Raw genomic sequence first — 21,805 nt, forward strand, 5'->3', positions numbered from 1 at the left:
TGTCAAAAATAATTTAACCTTAATAAACTATTTCAAAATACAGGTATGATAGAAAGTGACGGAAAAAGCACTATTTGGTAAATCCATTTTTAATTTTCGTTTTCATAGATTCCAAGGTACAGAATAATTGACGCATATCAAAATGTTATAGGTGGGTGATTTTCATGTGACATGAAATCATAGAGTGTACCATAAAATTTCTCAATCAGTTGACTTGGCTGATCACCAAAGTATGAATGTACCAAAAGTTAGAAAAAAATTATGGTTTTAAAGCATGCCATTTGTCTTGCAAGTAGCATGGCTCCAACGTTATCCAATAATTAGCATTTGTAATTGGCACCATCCTTAATATTTATGTGGATTTAAATTTTTCTTTGAAGAGGTAGAAATTTTGATTCCATATTTTAAAACTACTTGAAATTATCATGTGTATATAAATTTTTAAAATTTTCAATTTTATCCTTATTTAAAATTGAAAGCTCAAACCCTCATATTTTGTTCGATTGATCAAGTATGCTGCGGATGCCAGTGCTTCTCTCCAATAAAATAGTGGCATGTGGGCTTGGATTAGTGATACTCGAACAACTTCTAGTAAATGTCTGTTTTTTTGTTCAGCAACGCTATTTTGTTGGGGTGTCCCCACACAAGTGGTTTGATGGACAGATCCTTGTAATTTCAGAAACAGTTGAATTGTTGTGCTCATATACTCACCTCCATTATCAGTATGTAGAACTCGAATTTGTGTATGAAATTGAGTCGTCACCATCTTATGAAATCTTTGAAATATGGAGTTTACTTCATCTTTTGATTTCATCAGAAAAATCCATGTCATTCTGCTACAATCATCAATAAATGTAACAAACCAACGAGCACCTTCAATTGTAGAAACTTTAGATGGCCCCTATACATCATAATGTGCTACCATGAAAGGAACTGTATTTTTATTTAAGGACAATAGAAAAGTAGTTCGATGGCTTTTTGAAAGTTCACAAACATCACATTTAAAGTTACAAACATCAAATTTCAGAAACAAACTAGGAAATAATTTTTTTAAGTAACCAAATGACACATGCCCTAAACGTCTATGCCATAACCAAATTTCTGATTTCCCTTTTTTTATGGAACTATCTGCGACTAGTGTGGGGCTTGACTTTCCAGTGTTTGTTGATGACATCTCCAAGTAGTACAAGTTGCCTCGTCTAATACCATAATCAATTGATTGCTTTGTTTGGATGTCCTTAAACACACAATGATCAGGCCAAAAAATTACAACACATGATAAGTAATTGATTAATTGAAACACATATAAAAGATTATAATCTAAAGATGGAACAATTAACACAGAGTCTAAATTTAATTCATCTGTGAGTCGTAAAGATCATTCCCCAATAACTGAGGTTGTGGTTTCATTTGCAGTGGAAATATATTTTTGTGAAGATGGTTTCAATTGAGAAACTTGTCGAGAATCAAAAGTCATATGATCAGTTGCCCCAGAATCAATTATCCATGTACTATTAATAACAGGTGCAAGAGTTTTAAGGGCCTTACCTGGACTGACAGAGGTTGCGATTTGTACTGAAGATTCTTTTCTAAGATCTGTAGTGGATGTGGATTCAACTATTGTAGTTTTTTATCCATGCTTGGTGTTCTTCTTTCGAGTATCCCATCAGTCAGGATATCCAATGATTTCAAAACATTGTTATTTCGTATGACCCTTTTTTCTACAATGAGTGCAATGGAGTGATGACTTGTCAACAAGCTTCCTTTGAGGCTGCTGTCGTGCTATCATAGCAGACGTTTCTGAGTCGACCTTCTTGTTTAGTTTGCTTTGCCGTACATCTTCTCTTCGGATCAGAGAATAACATTCTTCTAAGTCTGGGATAATATCTTTTCGTAGAATTTCTCCACGAACTTGGTCAAATTCTTCATCTAGCCCAGCAAGAAAAATGTGCACTCTCAATCTTTCAACAGACCTTCTGTATATTACAACATCTTCTAGATCCTTCATGACCACTTTATCTCGGTGATCAAGTTCTCGAAATATTTCGATCAATTCTCCATAGAATTTAGAGAGTGGTTGTCCATTTTGCTTGGTAGAGAATGCCTTCTGGTTTAGAGTGAAAACTTGTAATTCATCGCTTCCATCATAGAAGGCTTTTGATAATGCATCCCAGATTTCGTAGGCTGTAGGAATTCGTAAATATCACTTCATTATCTCCGGAGACATGGATATGAGTAACCATATTTTTACTTTTTGGTTCTCACTATACCATTTCTCATATTCATTTGAAGATTCCTCAAATGACTTTGTGCTGCTGTTGAGTGTTAGAAAATGCATATTTATAAAGGAGAAAACCGTCATTTTACATTTCAAGTCTTACTAACAACCCTTACTTTTATGTTTTTAACATTCTTGTGATTTAATTACGTTTGTTTTATTTTAATTAAGTAATTTATGTATTTTAGGGGCATTATAGTCATTTCACAATAAAGGAGAGATCAGACGGCAAAACGGACATCACTTTTGAACTCAGGACGGTCGAAAACTTTAGGAAGAGCATAAAAGGAAAAATGGCACTATTCACATGTACGGTACTATTCACGTATACGGTACTGTATACGTTACTGTTCACAGCACTGTTCACATAGACGGATCGATGACGTGGCATTGACTGATGATGTGGCATTGACTGATGAGGTGTCACAATCCTGTTGGACTAAAATTCTTATGTACTGTTGATGGTGACGTGGCAGCATATCAGTGGACGAAAAATCTCGCGTACGGTGCATGCATCACACATGATTATTTTCAACCAAACCGTGTTACTGTTCATCCGGGTCAAACCGTGGACTGTTGACTGATGACGTGGCGCAATCCTGAGCGTCCAAACTGTTTTTAATTCGATGACCATAATTTACTCCATGTATCTATAAAAAGGGGGCCTCCCCCCCTAATTTGATATCTCTGAATCCCTTTTTGGGATCCATTTTCTGTAATTCCTTCTCCATCTTATATTTTCTTCGTATTTTAATAAATTCCCATTTTGCCTCTAGTTCAATTATGAGTGGCTAATTTTCTTTCAAGCTTGGGTTGAAGGTGAAGTCTCAACATGTGTCATGGGCTTTATTTGGTAAATTTATTTTCTCTTCCCCTCTAGTTTTTGTGGATGTTTTGACTTCTCGTCGACAAATAATGCTAATCTTGTCTAGTACCGCCTTGGTTTCACCGGCCCTCTAGTACAAGGTTATTATTATTTGGCACGATAAGCCCTTAGCACCATATTGATTAGAGCGTGGTTCATGAGGTGTGGATTCCCCCCTCATGATTTAATGGCATTAATAATGAATATTTAGCCCATGATGCATGTTGATACGGATTCAGATACCCAAGTATGTCAATTTAATAGATTTTCTCTACAATTTATTCTCTCCATTGCAATTCTAATTTTAGAATTTATTCTCGCCATTTTAATTTAAGTTTTAGCTTATTCCAAATCACTTCCACTATAAATCCAACCACTCATTTACAAAATTAATTCTACACATAATTAAAATCCACCTCCTCGTGGGATCGACACTCGTCACCATTGATCTATACTACAATAGATTCGTGCGCTTGCGAGTACATTAAAATTTGCACAACAAGTTTTTGGCGTCGTTGCCGGGGAGGTAAGTAATTTTAATTCATAGAATTAATTTTTGTGAATAATTCCATTTAAATTATTTTCTTGTATTTTTTTTATAAAAAAAAGTGAAAAAAAAGAAAAAAAATTGAATATACATTTAAAGGTTAGTATTTCTTTTCTTTTTCTCTTCTTTAAAATTCTGTAATTTAATTTTCAATTTATTTTTTTTTCTTTTTAATTTTTGTTTATTTTATTAATTTAATTTTTAGTTAATTTATTTCACGTATTTATTTTTGTGTATTTTTATAGAAAGGTTGTAATAGCGCAATAAGGTTAGTATCGTAATTTCTTCCTCTTCTTTATTTTTATTTGTTTTGTTCCCATCATTATTTTTATTTGTTTTGCATGCATGGTTGAAGGTCATTATTACCTAATCTTGAACCTATAGACATTGAATTAGAAAAAACACTTTGCACACAAAAGCACATTAAAAATAAATTTGGAATGGATTTACAAGCACCACAGGAGAGGCCATTTAAGGATTATTTCAGTCCTTTAGCTAATTTGAGCACATCATGCATAAGATACCCAAATGTAGCTGCTAGGAGTTTTGAACTAAAACCTAGTGTGCTAAATTGTCTCCCAACATTCTATGGCCTAGAAAATGAGGACCCATATAATCATCTGAGTAATTTTCATGCCATTTGTCAAACTTTTAAATATGAAAATTTTTCAGACGATGATGTTAAACTCAGATTATTCCCATTTTCTTTAAAGGATAGAGCTCGTTCATGGTTAAATATTTTACCTGCTAATAGCATTTCATCATGGGAACAAATGGTAATAAAATTTTTGAATAAATATTTCCCAGTGCATAAAACCAATGCTATTCGCAGGGAAATCTCGGAGTTTACCCAGAGAGAGGACGAGCAGTTTTTCGAAACTTGGGAGCGATTCAATGGGCTACTCTTGAAGTGTCCACATTATGGGTACGAGAAATGGCACCAATGCCAATACTTTTTGGAGGGATTATTGCCGAATGTGCAAGAATGACTAATGGCAACAAGTGGAGGAGAACTAATGTCAAAAAGTGCATAAGAGATTTGGGAATTCTTCCAGCGACAAGCAGATAATTCCCAACAACGGAGTCGATCACTCAGGAATACTAGAAGAATTAAGGGAGTGAATGAGGTTCACATTGGCGAATCTAGTTCAGAAATTAAAGAAGTCAAAGCAATAATTGAAGGTCTCTCTCGACAAATAGCATCGTTATCGACTGCTAAATCAACAGAGCCTGACCCTGACTCATATCCAGATCAAGCCAATGCCATAGGTGTAATGAGAAAGCCTTCAAATTACAACCCATACTCCAACACATATAACCCTGGATGGAGAGACCACCCAAATTTTTCATGGTCTCAAGGATTCCAACAGAATGGACCAGCAGCTCTAGCTCCACCAATGCAACAAATTCCTCAAGTTTCTCAAGCCTCTCAGCCACCATTTAGACCATACAATCAGAACCAGAACTACTCTCAGCCCAGACCATGGGAGGATGCATTCCAGAATTTCAAAAATGTTACTCACTCCATGATTGAGCAACAGAACCGTACCATTGATGGATTACGAAATGAGTTGAGAGCAGGCTTCAATTCACAAGCCCAATCAGTTTCAAGCCTCGAGAAGATGGTGGGACAACTTGCTTCTTCAGTTCAAACTTTGGCAATGACTGTTGAGAAAGGCAAATTTCCAAGTCAACCAGTGCCTAACCCTAAAGGAGTACATGAAGCAAGTACCAGTTCACCACAGCAGCATGGAGAGGTCAAAACAGTCATGACCTTGCGAAAAGGAAAAGAAGTCGACAACAAAGTGGAGATGCCGGTGACAAAAGAAAATCAAATTGTACCTGTGAGTGTTGAGGACTCACCATCGGAGGAGAAAGAAGAAACCAACCCACGAGAATACGTTCCGAAAGCTCCATTTCCTCAGAGGTTAGCGAAAGGAAAGAAGGGAAAATCCACAGGTGAGATTCTTGAAATCTTCAAACAGGTAAGTGTTAACATTCCTTTGCTTGATGCTATTAAACAAGTTCCATCTTATGCCAAGTTTCTTAAAGACCTTTGTACTAAAAAGAGAAATATGCATGTTCAAAAGAATGCATTTTTAACAGAAAACGTTAGTTCTATACTCCAATATAAAATTCCTTTAAAATGCAAAGACCCAGGCTCCCCCACTATCTCGTGTAGTATAAGGAACCACACAATTGAGAATGCTTTGTTGGATTTAGGAGCTAGTGTAAATTTGTTGCCTTATTCTGTATTTGTGAAACTTGGACTGGGAGAATTACACCCAACTCCAGTGGTGTTACAGCTTGCAGATCGGTCCACGAAAATACCTCGTGGTATTGTGGAGGACGTGCTTATCTAGGTAGACAAGTTTTATTTTCCTGTTGATTTCATTGTAATTGACACTCAACCAATACAGGATTCGAGGAAGCACATCCCCATTATTCTAGGCCGACCTTTCTTGGCAACTGCGGATGCTCACATTCAATGCAGGACCGGAAATATGCAGTTGTCCTTCGGCAATATGACTATAGAACTGAACATCTTCAACATTGCCAAACAATCTCACAGTGCAGATGATGGAATTGTTGATGTGGATTTAATTGAAACAATAGTTGATAATACTTTTTTTTCAAACCTTAGTGATGATCCTTTACAAACATGTTTAACTCACTTTGGTTTGGATTTTGATATTGACAGATCGGTCGATGAGGTCAACGCTTTACTTGACTCAGCACTATCCATGGACACTAATAAATGGAAGTCAAGAGTTGAACAACTAGCACCATCAGAAAAGAAACTCATTCCATCATATGAATCACCACCGAAACTCGAGCTCAAACCATTGCCCAACACATTGGAATATGCATTTTTGGGAGAAGAAAGTACTCTGCCGGTAATCATCTCATCATCCCTAAATGACGAACAAAAAGGTAAGTTGTTGGATGTTTTAAAAGAGCACAAAGGAGCATTAGGATGGACCATAACGGACATAAAAGGTATAAATCCAGTAGACTGAATGCATTACATTCACCTTGATGAAAATGCTAAATCTACTAGGGAAATGCAACGTCGGTTAAATCCTAATATGAAAGAAGTTGTTAGAACTGAAGTCCTTAAGCTATTAGACACATGTATCATTTACCCAATTTATGATAGTTCATGGGTCAGTCCTGTACAAGTTGTCCCCAAAAAGTCAGGAGTCACAGTAGTTACCAATGCCGATAATGAATTGATACATACTAGAGTAACTACATGATGGCGTATATGCATTGATTATAGAAAGTTGAATTCTGTCACATGTAAAGACCATTTTCCTTTACCATTTATCGATCAAATGCTTGATAGATTAGCAGGCCATGAATTTTATTGCTTTCTAGATGGCTACTCAGGATACAATCAGATCCCCATAACACCAAAAGATCAAGAGAAGACCACTTTCACTTGCCCTTTTGGCACATTTGCATATAGGAGAATGCCATTTGGATTATGTAATGCACCTGCTACATTTCAACGATGCATGTTAAGCATTTTTTCTGATATGGTTGAACGATTCCTTGAAGTCTTTATGGATGATTTTTCTGTCTTTGGTGACTCGTTTGATCAATGTTTACATCATCTAACACTAGTTCTGCAGAGATGTATCGAGAAGAACTTGGTCTTAAATTGGGAGAAATGTCATTTTATGGTAAAACAAGGTATTGTTCTCGGTCACATCATTTCGAACAAAGGTATTGAGGTTGGCAAAGCCAAGGTGGATCTCATTTCTAATCTTCCTCCACCTAAAACAGTCAGAGAAGTAAGATCTTTCCTTTGGCATGCTGGTTTTTATAGACGTTTCATTAAAGATTTTAGCAAAGTTTCTAGACCCTTATTCAATCTACTTGCTAAGGATGTACCTTTTGTCTTTGATGATTCATGTCTTGTGGCATTTGGAAAATTAAAACAGTTGTTGACATCATCACCCATCATTCAGCCCTCAAATTGGAGTTTACTATTTGAGCTCATGTGTGATGCATCTGATTATGCAGTAGGAGCAGTATTAGGACAAAGAGTTGATCGAATTCCCCACGTTATTTACTATGCTAGTATGACATTGAATGATGCACCGTTGAACTATTCAACTACTGAAAAAGAAATGCTAGCAGTAATGTTTGCATTGGAAAAATTTCGATCTTATCTCATTGGTTGTAAAATAATTATATTCACAGATCATGCTGCTCTTAAATATCTTCTCACAAAGAAATATGCAAAAGCTAGACTAATTCGTTGGGTGTTACTTTTGCAGGAACTTGACTTGGAATTCAAAGATAAGAAAGGGACAGAAAATGTTGTGGCGCACCACCTCTCTCGTCTCCATTTTGACACAATTACAGAGCCATTAATATTGAATGAGTCATTTCCAAATGAACAATTAATGAGTGTGGAAGTATTACCATGGTATGCTGATATAGTTAATTATCTTGTTACAGGTAAACTTCCTGAGCATTGGACCAAGCAAGACAAGGCTAAATTCTTTGTAGAGATAAAGATTTTCTTTTGGGACGACCCGTATTTGTTCAAGTATTGTGCAGACCAAATTGTTAGACGATGTGTCCCAGAAAGTGAAATTCAGAATATCCTTTCATTCTGCCATGAACAAGCTTGTGGAGGCCATTTCAGTGAAATTCAGCGACTAAAGTTTTACAATGTGGTTTCTATTGGCTAACTATATTTCGAGACGCTTATACTTTCTGTTCTTCATGTGATAGGTGTCAACGAATGGGAAGCATTACAAGAAGGAACATGATGCCACTAAATCCAATTTTAGTGGTTGAGATTTTTGACGTATGGGGTATCGACTTCATGGGACCCTTTCCTCATTCTTTTGGCCATCAATACATATTGGTTGCTGTTGACTACGTATCAAAATGGGTAGAAGCAATTCCATGCAGAACCAATGATCACAAAGTGGTGATAGGATTTTTGAAAAGCAACATTGTTTCACGCTTTGGATTCCCTCGAGCAATAATCAGTGATGGTGGTGCCCACTTTTGTAACAAAGCATTCAAAGCTCTTTTAACAAAGTATTTAATCACACACAAAGTGGCAACCCCATATCATCCGCAAACCAGTGGCCAAGTTGAGATCTCCAATCGAGAAATAAAGCACATATTAGAAAAGACGGTGAGGCCAGACAGAAAAGATTGGTCATTAAGACTTGATGATGCATTATGGGCATATAGAACGGCTTTCAAGACCCCGATTGGGATGTCACCCTACAGGCTAGTGTATGAAAAAGCTTGCCACCTACCTATGGAACTCGAGCATCGTGCATATTGGGCCATCAAAAAATTCAACTTTGACATGCAGCAAGCCAGCTCAGAAAGAAGATTACAACTGGCAGAACTTGAAGAAATTCGCAATGACGCATACGAAAATGCCAAGATTTACAAGCAACGGATGAAAGTCTTTCATGACAAACAAATTATGAGAAAATCGTTCACTCCAGGTCAGAAAGTGCTTTTATTTAATTCTCGTTTGCACATATTCTCAGGTAAGTTACGCTCTCGATGGTCTGGTCCCTTTATTGTTCATACTGTTTTTTCACATGGGGCAATTGAAATTAAGGACCCAAAGAACGGTGTCACGTTTAAAGTTAATGGTCAAAGATTAAAGTCATATCTAGAGTACCAACCACATGGAGAAGACACCGAAATAAATTTGAGTGACCCACCAGATTTGAATTGATTTTTTTTCTTTTCGTTGATTTGATTTTTTTTCTTTCTTTATATTATTCTTCTGCTAATTGAAATTATTTTTGCATAAGTGTGTTTGTTTAACTATTAAGTTTTCTTTTATCATTTTTAATAATGAGTACCTTACTTAGACCGTTCCTCCTGAACATTCTTAAACCACTTCAACGTGTCAAAACTCATCTCAAAAGGCAGATTCAATTTTGTAAAACACATCGCATTTGGGCTCTACAACCACCAGAGTTAGTAGCCTATGTTGAGGGTTTAGAACGCCAACTCAGTGACATTGAGAGAAGTGTTTACGACATCTAGTTGGAGCTAGAGGTAAATTCAATAAGAGGACGATTTTGATTTTCTTTGTGTGTTTTAATTTGTTTTTCTGTTTGTGTGCTTTAGTTTGTTACCCCGGTGAAGTGGCGAATAACGGTACTCCGTGACAATCAAGTCGGTTACTTTAGTTTCCCATAATAACTGATATTCTGAGGTGAAGGTATGGACAGAAACGAGATTCTAGCGAAACTTCACAAGCGATTCCCTTTACTTCCTCAGAATGCCCTCCTTACAATCTATAAAGCTCGGTCCGAACGCATGCGATTACTCATGAGGAATAACATACCTGCTGACATCCATTGGTTAATCGAAGCTAAAGTACGATCGACAGGTGAGTTACCTCCAAAATTTATTGCATACATGCCTGGTTGTGGTAAAGGAAATTATGCAAGAAAACGACGAGCTCGAAGAATTTTTGTTGCTTGTCATAAGTGCGCCAGAATGAGTTGCAATAAAAACCCATGTTCTTTAGGAATGATGTCTGATAACATGGAAGATAAGATTCAATTCATTAGAGATGGCTTGAATAAGGAGTCATTGGATGATATCCTTTTGTCTCTTGAAACGTATCCCAGTGGATATGTGCAAGGAGCGATTCTCCAGTTATGGCCATTATTCTAGAAAGAGCATGTACGATACAGTCTTGGGAATCTGACTATAAACGACCCTGTTTGCCAGTTTGTAAGAAAACTGGATAGGAAGCCTATCCTCGACCCATAGAGGGCGTTCAAGCCGTTTCTGGACGTAAAACCAGAGGAAGATGTGAGCCACAGTCGCAACTACCTGTAAATATCCTTTTACTTTATTGTTATTTTATTTCACTATTGTCTTATTGTTTGCATTATTATCTTTAATAATTTTATTACTGTTTGCTTTTTCTTTTTTACTGTTTTCTTTTTGACTTGTGAGCCACGTGTTTTATGCGTTATTTGACACTGACATATTACCTCATACACAACCATGACCCACTATCACCAAGACTCTTAAATGTGATATCTTTTGTCAAGCACTCACAAATTATTTTTGAGAAGTATCGCAATGGCAGCTACTCCCAATAGACAATTCAAGAACATTTGTGTGCTTTCCGGATTTACCTATGGCAAACATAAAGAGTTCGTTGAGGCAGCCATAGATCTTGGCCGAAGCATAGCAGCGAGAAATTTACACTTGATGTATGGAGGAGGTAATCGAGGGTTATCGAAAATGATCTCAGAAGCAGCTTTTATCAGAGGCAGCCAAGTGTTAGGCATCATCCCAAGAGTTCTAAAACCATTGGGTAGTTCGTCTGACTCATCAACTGGAGAAGAGTTAGTCGTCTCAGGTATGCAAGAAAGAATAACTGAAATGCTTAATCATACTGATGCTTTTATTTTCCTTCCAGGAGATCTTGCAACACTAGAGGCACTTATCACACTAGCATCTTGGGCCCATCTGCACATTCACCAAAAATCAATCGGTTTGTTAAATGTCAATAACTTTTATGATGGCTTTATCGCATTTCTTAACCATGCAATAAAAAACTATTTCATTCCTTCTAATGTGAAAAAACTTTTTATTTGTGCTCACACTGCTAATGAGCTATTTGATATGTTACAAACTTATAAACCGGAGCCGAACCCCTGGACCTTTGTGTTGGAGCGTCCAAATAATGATGGTAACAGTAGCGGCAGTAAGAAGTACAAATTAGATTTAACTCTCCGCCTGTAAATATTTTCTTCTGTGTTGCACCACCCAGGTGATGTCTTCTACACTCTACTTCTTTCCTTTAAAACATTGAGGACAATGTTTCGTTCTGGTTGGGGGGAGGGAATAGTCGACAAATGTGGAATCTTGGTTAAGTTTTTACTAATTTTTTGTTGTAGAAACTAACTGTTGCTAACTTTTTGTGTTGAAGATGGCTGAATATGGAGTGTAGTTACTCTAGAAACGCATCTTCATTGTTCAAAAAAAAAAACCAAAAAAAAATTCTTTTTCTTTATTAAGTTTTGATGTTCATTTTTCTTCTTCTTTTCTCCTCTATAAATATACATTTTCCAACTTTTGAGTCGAAGATGGCTGAATATGGAGTGTAGTGCCTCTAGAAACGCATCTTCTTTAAAAAAAAAAAAACCATTTTCTTTTCCTATCATTTTAAGTATAACTTTTCTAATTAGGTTTTCTGCATCATTTTCGCATTTCTTCATGCATATTTTCCTTTAATGCTTAGAATAGGTTGGGGGGTAGAATGTTGTTTTAAATATATATATATATATATATGTGTGTGTGTGTGTGTGTGTGTGTGTGTGTGTGTGTGTGTGTGTGTGTGTGTGTGTGTGTGTGATTTATTTTAACATTGGATGACTTGATTAATTTCAAATTTTAGTATTTGTATTATCTTTGGTCTTAAGTGATGTTACGTTATGTTTGCTACTCTACATGTTGATGTCGGAGACAAATGTGAGTTGCTTGAAGGAATGAACATGTCATAATAAGTACCAAGTGAGTTTTTGAGCCTATTATTTTTCTTGGAGAATAACCATTTTGCCCACTCTTTATACAGCTTAACAGTTTATTATTTTACACACGATCTCTAAATTGCTTTTGAGTTAATCCTTAAAAAAAAACTGTAAAATAAAAAAAAAGAAAAAAATGTGTGTTGTTACATTGGGAGGCCCATCTAACTAGTAGATATGGATGATTATTTAGAGCCCTAAAAGATGATGGAAAGGCCATCTTTGATCCGTTTGAGCCTTTCTAGCCATCCTTTTTATTAAATATCCATAGTTAACCCTTTTGAGCCTTTAAAAAAAAAAAAATCTTTTCTTTGTCAACTTATCATCTTGACCCACTCCGATTTGGAGTATTACCCGATGTCTTATAAGTTTCATCACCTATTTATGTTTGAGAAAAATGTAAATAATTATTTTGTTCAGTGAAGTTATGCCAAGCAAAACAAAAAAAAAAATAAAATAAAAGTTGTTGTTTCAAAAGAATAAAAATAACAATAATAGGTGAAATCCACTTTGCAACGTCCAAAAAAAAAAAATTCTCTGCATTTTTCTCAAACATACATTTTGTTTTCCTTATTTTCCTTCTTTGTTAGCCATATCCCTAGCCTACGTTACGTCCTAATAAAAGTCCTTCTTGATTTTAGGGAACTATAGTTTGAAGTAGAAGCTAATTATATGGGCTAAAAAGATGTAGTGATGCATAATTAAAAAAAAAAGAGATAAATAAAGTGGGTTGACTAGCATTTTTGTTTGACTTGAGATTGTATTATTTCTAAGTTGTGGGCATATTTATTTCATCTTGGTGAAAGCATGTGATATCACTCCTTTATTATTTTCTCTCTCAATTACCATTCATTGGAATGACTATTTTTATTGGTTTTAATTTCTTTGTGAGAGTGTCACTACTTCCAGTGAGATTTTGGGGTTTGACATGTCATTCTTGAAAGTAGCTATAACAAAGTCTACTGGGCTAATTCATGTGGATGGTTGATGTGGGTGTGATGTTGCTTTAGACTGGAGATAATGCTTATACTTTTATTTGATTGCTATCATTAATCTGATTGAATAAACACGAGTGTTTCTAAAAAATAAAAATAAAAACAAAAAAAATCATTTTGAATTTGAATTTTGTTTTCGCTTTATTTGCTAGAGACTAACAATAAGTTGGTTGGGGGGTGTGTTGAGTGTTAGAAAATGCATATTTATAAAGGAGAAAACCGTCATTTTACATTTCAAGTCTTACTAACAACCCTTACTTTTATGTTTTTAACATTCTTGTGATTTAATTACGTTTGTTTTATTTTAATTAAGTAATTTATGTATTTTAGAAGCATTATAGTTATTTCACAATAAAGGAGAGATCAGACAGCAAAACGGACATCACTTTTGAACTCAGGACGGTCGAAAACCTTAGGAGGAGCATAAAAGGAAAAATGGCACTATTCACATGTACGGTACTATTCACGTATACGGTACTGTATACGTTACTGTTCACAGCACTGTTCACATAGACGGATCGATGACGTGGCATTGACCGATGATGTGGCATTGACTGATGAGGTGTCACGATCCTGTTGGACTAAAATTCTTATGTACTGTTGATGGTGACGTGGCAGCATATCAGTTGACGAAAAATCTCGCGTACGGTGCATGCATCACACATGATTATTTTCAACCAAACCGCGTTACTGTTCATCCGGGTCAAACCATGTTACTGTTCATCCGCGTGGTCAAACCGTGGACTGTTGACTGATGACGTGGCGCAATCCTGAGCGTCCAAACTGTTTTTAATCCGATGACCATAATTTACTCCATGTATCTATAAAAAGGGGGCCTCCCCCCCTAATTTGATATCTCTGAATCCATTTTTGGGATCCATTTTCTGTAATTCCTTCTCCATCTTATATTTTCTTCGTATTTTAATAAATTCTCATTTTGCCCCTAGTTTAATTATGAGTGGCTAATTTTCTTTCAAGCTTGGGTTGAAGGTGAAGTCTCAACATGTGTAATGGGCTTTATTTGGTAAATTTATTTTCTCTTCCCCTCTAATTTTTGTGGATGTTTTGACTTCTCGTCGACAAATAATACTAATCTTGTCTAGTACCGCCTTGGTTTCACCGGCCCTCTAGTACAAGGTTATTATTATTTGGCACGATAAGCCCTTAGCACCATATTGATTAGAGCGTGGTTCATGAGGTGTGGATTCCCCCCTCATGATTTAATTGGCATTAATAATGAATATTTAGCCCATGATGCATGTTGATACGGATCCAGATACCCAAGTATGTCAATTTAATAGATTTTCTCTACAATTTATTCTCTCCATTGCAATTCCAATTTTAGAATTTATTCTCGCCATTTTAATTTAAGTTTTAGCATATTCCAAATCACTTCCACCATAAATCCAACCACTCATTTATAAAATTAATTCTACATATAATTAAAATCCACCTCCTCGTGGGATCGACACTCGTCACCATTGATTTATACTACAATAGATTCGTGCGCTTGCGAGTACATTAAAATTTGCACAACAGCTGCTACGAATATATGAGAGTTTTTCTCTTTCTGCAAGATGCATCTCCATTATTTGAGACCAAACATCGTAGTTTGTCTCAGTGAGGATAATTTCAGCATTAAATACTCCATCAGATTGAACAGATTGAATGACAACATGAGTAGCTTCAATTGGAGTTTTCTCCATTTTTTTTGTTTTTGGTTTTTTTCTTTTTTTTTTCTAGATTGAAAGAAGAAAAAAAATAACCTTTTTAGATCACAAAAAGACAAGTTGTTTGGCCACTGCTTGACTAACAGACATGTCGGGTATAATGGAATATAAACGACATGTCGTTTTAAGCCTACTGCACTTCTGGAGACTAAACATCACGTCATTTTATCTCTAATTTTAAAACGACATGTCGTTTTTAATGTAATAAAACAACAACACGTCGTTTTAATACTCCTGCACTTCGGAAATAAAAGCGACATGTCGGTTGACGTTTTCTTCAACCTCTGGAGCGCGTGAATGATGACAGAGGCACGTGGCTGACTGGCCGTGGCTTCGGGTGGCGCGTGTGAGCACGTGGAAATGTGTTTAAATGTGAAATTTTTACAGTTTCCTCACTGGAAACTGAGAAATTTGATGGTAGTATTGGTTTTTTAGGAACACACTCTTGGAAAATTGATGGGATTGTTGATAAATTTGTAAACTCAAGTTTTTTACATATAGGTGGCTTGTTTCTTGATCGGCATGGATTATGTCTTTGAAAACTTCATTCAATGTCGTTTTATTTGATTCTCAACATAAAGAATGCTTAAATATGGTACCTACTACCTATGTTTAAGCTTGACCTGATTTAGGTGTTATTAGTTCAATTATTCGGACTAGAGCGACATCTAGTCTACGAACTAAGATTTGGTGTTCACATGAGCTTGAGCTTGTCCTTTGTATCGAATCAACAATTATGATTTGTCTAACATGAATTCTACATAAGTTTTAATTGAATTTTAATCATTAATTCAATGAAATGTTCAACACAAATTTAATTACACATCAAATCTTTATCCCTAATCTATGTTATAATTAGAATTATTAAAGTTTAGGAATGACAATGGGACAAGAATCATGCCCCATCCCTAAACTTGATCCTCAAATTCGTCCTATACTTGAAATTTATTATTTTAGAGATGAATTGAAAATATCTTTTAAAATTTATGATTGAGGCAGCGGATAAAATTAGGGTTCGATCTCCAATCCTGTTAATATATAGATTTATCTTCAAAATAAATAAAGTATTAAGGAAAGAATATCAATGGATCTTTACATTAAAAGAAATTGTTTTTACATACTTTCCCAGCATCCAAATATACAACAAACATATTCTAAATCATTTTCTTTAACTGAATACTCCAATTCAAATTTTTGGAGAAATAAGAGTCAGAAATTAAACTATACTTCACCCACTCTTATCTTTCAAAAGACAACAAGAAAATAAAGGAAAAAAGATATGGGAACATATGTCAATAATGCTATCTTATTTTAATTGAATTTTTAATAATGTGTTCATATTAATTAATTTTATTATTAATTATTAACTTTTATTTTGATAATCTATAAAATTATTACATGTAAGATGTCGTATTAATAAGTATCTTAATTAAAAATTCAAAATTAGTAAGCATAGCATTATTCAAACACATATCATAAAAACTAATAATTTGACATATATATTCGAATTATGGATGGATTTTGACCTATGTTGATACTTCGAACCCTGTATTTATTATACTTTTGATATTTTTATTAGTTCAATTGTTCACACTAAAGCGACATATAGTCTACAAACTAAGATTTAGTGTTTAGATGAAGTTGCGTTCATTATATGCATCAAATCAACAATTAAGATTTATCTAACATGAGTTCCACATAAATTTTAATTAACTTTTGATCGTTAATTCAATACTTAACACAAATTCAACTACATATCGAATCTTTATCCCTAGTTAATGTTATGCTTAATATTATTAGGCTATCATTTTATAGGGATAGCAATAGGGCGGATTTGGGACAGGAATCGTGATCCCGAGCCCCATCCCCAGACCCACCTCATAGCTGAAATTTATTATTTTTGGGATGGATCGGGAAAATAGTAGAGAATCCTCAAATGGGGCAAGTGATAAAATGCCCAACCTATCAATATGTAGATTTTTCTCAGGAGAGAGCGTTGATGTGTCTTTACATTGAAGGAAATTATTTTTATATACTTTGTTAGCATTCAAACATACAACAAACACATGCCAAAAAAACACAAAATCCAAAAAGGCCTAATAACAGAAAACATACATTTCCAGATCTACGAGATTCAAAGAATTATCAAACCAGCCACATGATCACAAAAATCCAGTCATTAATCATGTTTATAGATGTATTTACCTAGTGGGTCTTGCAAAGTTTTGATGTTTTCTTTATTGATCAAAGCTCATATTTTTATCTTCTTTTATTCAATTTGTTTTCAAACCTATGAGCAAAAAGTACTGAATCAAAGATCCAACCCGACCTGATTCGTTTATGTGCTTTGGCTGAAGCCTTTCGGAGGGTCATACTCATACCCCACTCAAATTAGTCGGACCTCTCGGATTCAGATGCCTGCGGGGATTGTTCCCGTCCCTACCTTTTCCCTGTGAGTTAGGCAAAGCTTAAATATCATGTTTACATTTAACTGCTGCATCATTTGTTCAATAATTGGATTACAGAATAGTAATACAATTATCAATCTCAGGTGTCTCCTATTCAAAAGATCTATGATTTAATTGTATGCGCTTTTGAATGAAAACTGACAAACTTGATAGTTTTTTTATTCATTCAGTTAATTTTGGGCTGTACAGAATTTCAACCCAATAATCCAAATCCCGAAAGAAATTAATAAGAACTACAAAATTAATATAGACTTTCCCACTCTATATCTTTCAAAGGAAGACAAAAAAAAAAAAAAACAAAACAGAATTGATACGGTCCCATTACGTGACCAAATTAAACTGCGCTGGCCCTTGGCATTAATGCATTTGCATTATGGAAAGGAATAAGGGCCAATAATTAATCAATAATTAATTAGTTGTCTTGCAATTGTGGGATTCTACTCTTTCAACGCTCCCTGGACAAAGAGTCAACTTGCTATTCCTTATGATCGGGAGAACTTATCTTGATAAGACTACATTTTGTTTAGTTTGGATTTTGAGTGATGTGTCACATAAATATTACGTGTATAATATTAATTGATCTTATTATTATTTATTAATTTATTATTTTTACAACCTATCCAATAAATAATATAAATTTTCATATTAATAAGTATTTAATTAAGAGATTAATATTTTCTTCTGATCTAAACTGCAAATATCTAAAGTGAATACAAGTATATAATATTACTCAAACACATATAACAAAAACTAATAATTTGATATATATGTTCAAATTACAGGTCGGATTCCAACTGAATAAGTTTCTATATATATTAATTTTTTTAATAAAATTAGTAGCTTAACAAATACAATAATATAATTTACGTTGTATTACAATTTTTTTCCTCCAAATTTTGTTTTACTGATTTTAAATTAAACGCAATATCGTAGGATATAATAGACCGAATTTGGATATCAAGTATATATAATGAAAGATTTTCTCAAATGTATCCCGTTGACTAAATAGAGGATAAACTACCACCCGTACGCAATTTAAACATGTTGTATTACAAATTTATTGTCGGCACATATGCCAAAAACTAAAATTGACATGTGTAATAAGAACAGTGAACCAGTTGATGCTGCCGATGCATAAAGAAAATTTTGATTTGAGCTGAAATTCATTCCGCAAAACAATATAAATCGTATCGAATATGCTTTACTTATGGATCCAGCTAATGGTAGCAAAGCCGGAAAACAATGGTGTTTATCTAAGCCGGCAAACAATGCTCCCCTAAATCGAATCGAAAGATAGACATTTAATGGCCAACTGTCAAGGATGGTGGCAAAGCATTGAAGGCCATAACTTCTAGATAATATCAACATCATTATTAGCTATCATTTTCTTTCTTTTTCTCTTTTTGTTCTTCTCTTCAATAAATCTTTCCCTCTTGCCTTTCAAGGTTTGCATAATCTCCCCCCCCCCAACCCACCCAAAAATAAAATGTCATCAAAATTGCGGCAATTATTCTCAGTGATTCGGAAAACCCCGGAACTAATTGGTCCGGCGAGGCCTACAGCTCGTGTAATAAAGCAACTATCCAGTCTAGATGACCAACAATGTCTAAGGTTTCAGATTCCAATGATATTCTTTTACAAGAATGATCCTTCCCCTGCAATGGAAGGCAAAGACCCAGTTAAGGTCATCAGGGAAGCCCTAAGCAAGGCGCTTACGTTTTATTACCCTCTAGCTGGGAGGCTTAAGGAAGTGTCCAATCGCAAGCTAATGGTGGATTGCAATGGTGAAGGCGTCCTGTTTACAGAAGCTGAAGCTAACATCACACTTGAGCAGCTTGAGGTTGGTGATGCAGTTCGGCCACCGTGTCCATACTTGCGTGTATTACTGTATAATGTTCCAGGCTCTGAAGGCATCCTTGGTTGCCCATTGTTGTTAATTCAAGTAAGTCAGCTTCACTAGTAACTTCATTCATAATTGCTTCTATATCGTACGTATGATAATTTTCAAGTAAGGATAATTTTCTTTAATCGTACGTATGAAATTAATCAAAAGTTCTATATCGTTACTTCTATAACTATGAAATCTGACTGTTCCTGAGCAAAATGGTGTTTTTCTCTAATATATTTTGAAACTCAAATAAATCTAATACGCAACCCTAAAATAGGAATTATTAACTAGGTTGTAACAGCGATAAAAGAGTATTTATTCATTTTGAACTTAGGGACTAAAGAGAAACGTACCCATATTATGGTGACAGGCAATATTGAATAAGTATCTTTTTCTTATTTTGACTTTGACTTGTCTTTCTGAGACCTAACTATTCATGTTATTCTGAATGAGCTACTTTGCGAGCCTCACGTGCATCGGCCGAGGCCACATCCAAAAAGCCAACCATAGGTACACCACAAGGAAGTCCTCTGTCACCCGTTCTAACTAACATCTACCTTCATGACCATAATTTATTTTTTGATTTCTTAATTTAAAACACATAGAAAAGTACCCAAGAGTGAGATAACACTTCAAAAGACATGGAAAATGTAAAATGAGTGTAGTGGATACGAGTCAACATTACGTCTTACTTAACCTTTGAATTTTGTATTTGTTTTCCACTGCGTAATATATAGGTGACCCGTTTGGCATGTGGAGGATTCATTCTCGCATTGCGCTTGAACCACACAATGTGCGACGCATTCGCTTTGTTGCAGTTCATGAAAGCCATTGAAGATATGGCTAAGGGCGCAAATGAACCATCATTGCTGCCTGTTTGGGAACGTGAGCTCCTGAGTCCTAGAATCCCACCAAAAATCACATGTACCCACCATGAATACGATGACCAAACAGATTCCACTTTGGCCATGAACCCAAATGATCATATCATAAACCATAAATCATTCTATTTTGGCCCCAAAGAAATCACAGCATTAAGAAACCAACTCCCACAACATCTTACAGACGGCTGCTCAACATTTGAGCTATTAACCGCTTGCATATGGAGGTGCCGTACTATTGCACTACAAATAGACCCCGATGAGATAGTTCGAGTTACATGTTGTGTTAACATCCGAGGCACAAAATATAACATGATGCTACCTAATGGATATTATGGGAATGCAATTGCAACCCCAACAGCATGTTCAACGGCTGGAGATTTGAGTAAATATTCATTGGGATATGCTGTGGACCTGGTAAAGAAAGTGAAGGCTACGGCGAGTGAAGAGTATGTAAGATCTTTGATAGATTTTATGGAGATCAAACGCCGACCGATGCCTGCCGTGAAGGGAAGCTTTGTTGTTTCAGATATAACTCGAGGTGGTTTTGAAGAGATCGATTTTGGGTGGGGGAAACCTGTGTATGCTGGACCTCCTGAGGCTGTGTTGTTCATGAGCTTCTATATTAGGTATCAAAATAAAGATAGTGGAGAATATGGGACTTTGGTGCCAATATGCTTGCCGTTGAGAGCTATGAAGAAGTTTGAAGAAGAGCTAAAGAAAATGACTCTCCAATGACCCAAGGCCACCTTGATGTAGGAAGAAGTATAGGTGTCAAATAAATTAAAAATTATCTTTGTTGAGTATAACTATTATGTATATTATTGGAACTTATAGTATTTCGGGATTTATATTTGAGTCAGATTATAATTCCATCCAGTTCACTAGTAAAATATTAAGTTAACCTTTTAACGAGAACATTTTGGCCCAAATTAAGGGCAAGTTGAGATTAAAATAACTGATGGAATAAGTCGCTTGTATTGTATGGATGAAATAATATGTTGATTAAAAAAGTAACTTTAGTAAATTATGTTGTTAGAGTAGCTGTATGTTTGAAAAATGGAGTACATGTATTTGGTAATCTTATTATGAAAGAGCTAGTTTATTATATAATAACTAAAATAGATAAGTTCAAATTGTCTTTTATTCATACATTGAAATTTATGAAAAATAAGATGTAATTGTCTTTTTGGTAAAATATTAAGATTATAATAAAAATTTAAAAAATGTGTGGTGACTTATTTCATTAATTGCTTAAAAAGCAATCCTTTACTTGCTTGTGAAATTTACGGTCAAAACAAAGAAACTTATGAAATAAACAAATTTAAAAAATTTACTAAACACCACTTTTGTCAAAGCTTATAGAATAAGCCTACATCATTTTAACCTTAATCCTAAATAGGGCTCAATGGCTAGTTTGAGATTGTAGTTGTTGATGAAGGCCCCATTCTATAAGCTACTTATTTCATAATTTTTGATTAAAAAATAGTGTTTTGTAAATTTTGTAAAAACTACTTATTTCAAAATTTTTTACATTTTAATTGCAACTTTTAAAACATCTTTGTCGTTAAATTATTACTATAACTTTTGTTCCT

At 35.0% G+C, this 21,805-nt stretch overlaps 1 protein-coding gene across 2 annotated transcripts in view; it reads left to right on the forward strand.

The window, feature by feature from the left end:
- The window catches only part of LOC102612840 (alcohol acyl transferase 1 allele GSa-like), a 41,060-nt gene extending 19,938 nt beyond the window's left edge, over positions 1-21,122 (forward strand). Inside the window, exons 1-2 of one of the 2 annotated variants that reach the window (XM_006470678.4) lie at positions 18,645-19,383; positions 20,067-21,122. In XM_006470678.4, the coding sequence (XP_006470741.2) occupies positions 18,928-19,383; positions 20,067-20,948 (1,338 nt within the window). In that variant the 5' untranslated portion in view covers positions 18,645-18,927 and the 3' untranslated portion in view covers positions 20,949-21,122. Of the gene's footprint in view, positions 1-18,644; positions 19,384-20,066 lie in introns of those variants that run through there. The other variant, XM_052435029.1, reaches the window with a different exon arrangement.
- Positions 21,123-21,805: the final 683 nt, after the last annotated feature.

The sequence above is a fragment of the Citrus sinensis genome, chromosome 2 (assembly GCF_022201045.2).
Source record: "Citrus sinensis cultivar Valencia sweet orange chromosome 2, DVS_A1.0, whole genome shotgun sequence".
In the NCBI taxonomy this organism is placed as follows: Eukaryota; Viridiplantae; Streptophyta; class Magnoliopsida; order Sapindales; family Rutaceae; genus Citrus; species Citrus sinensis.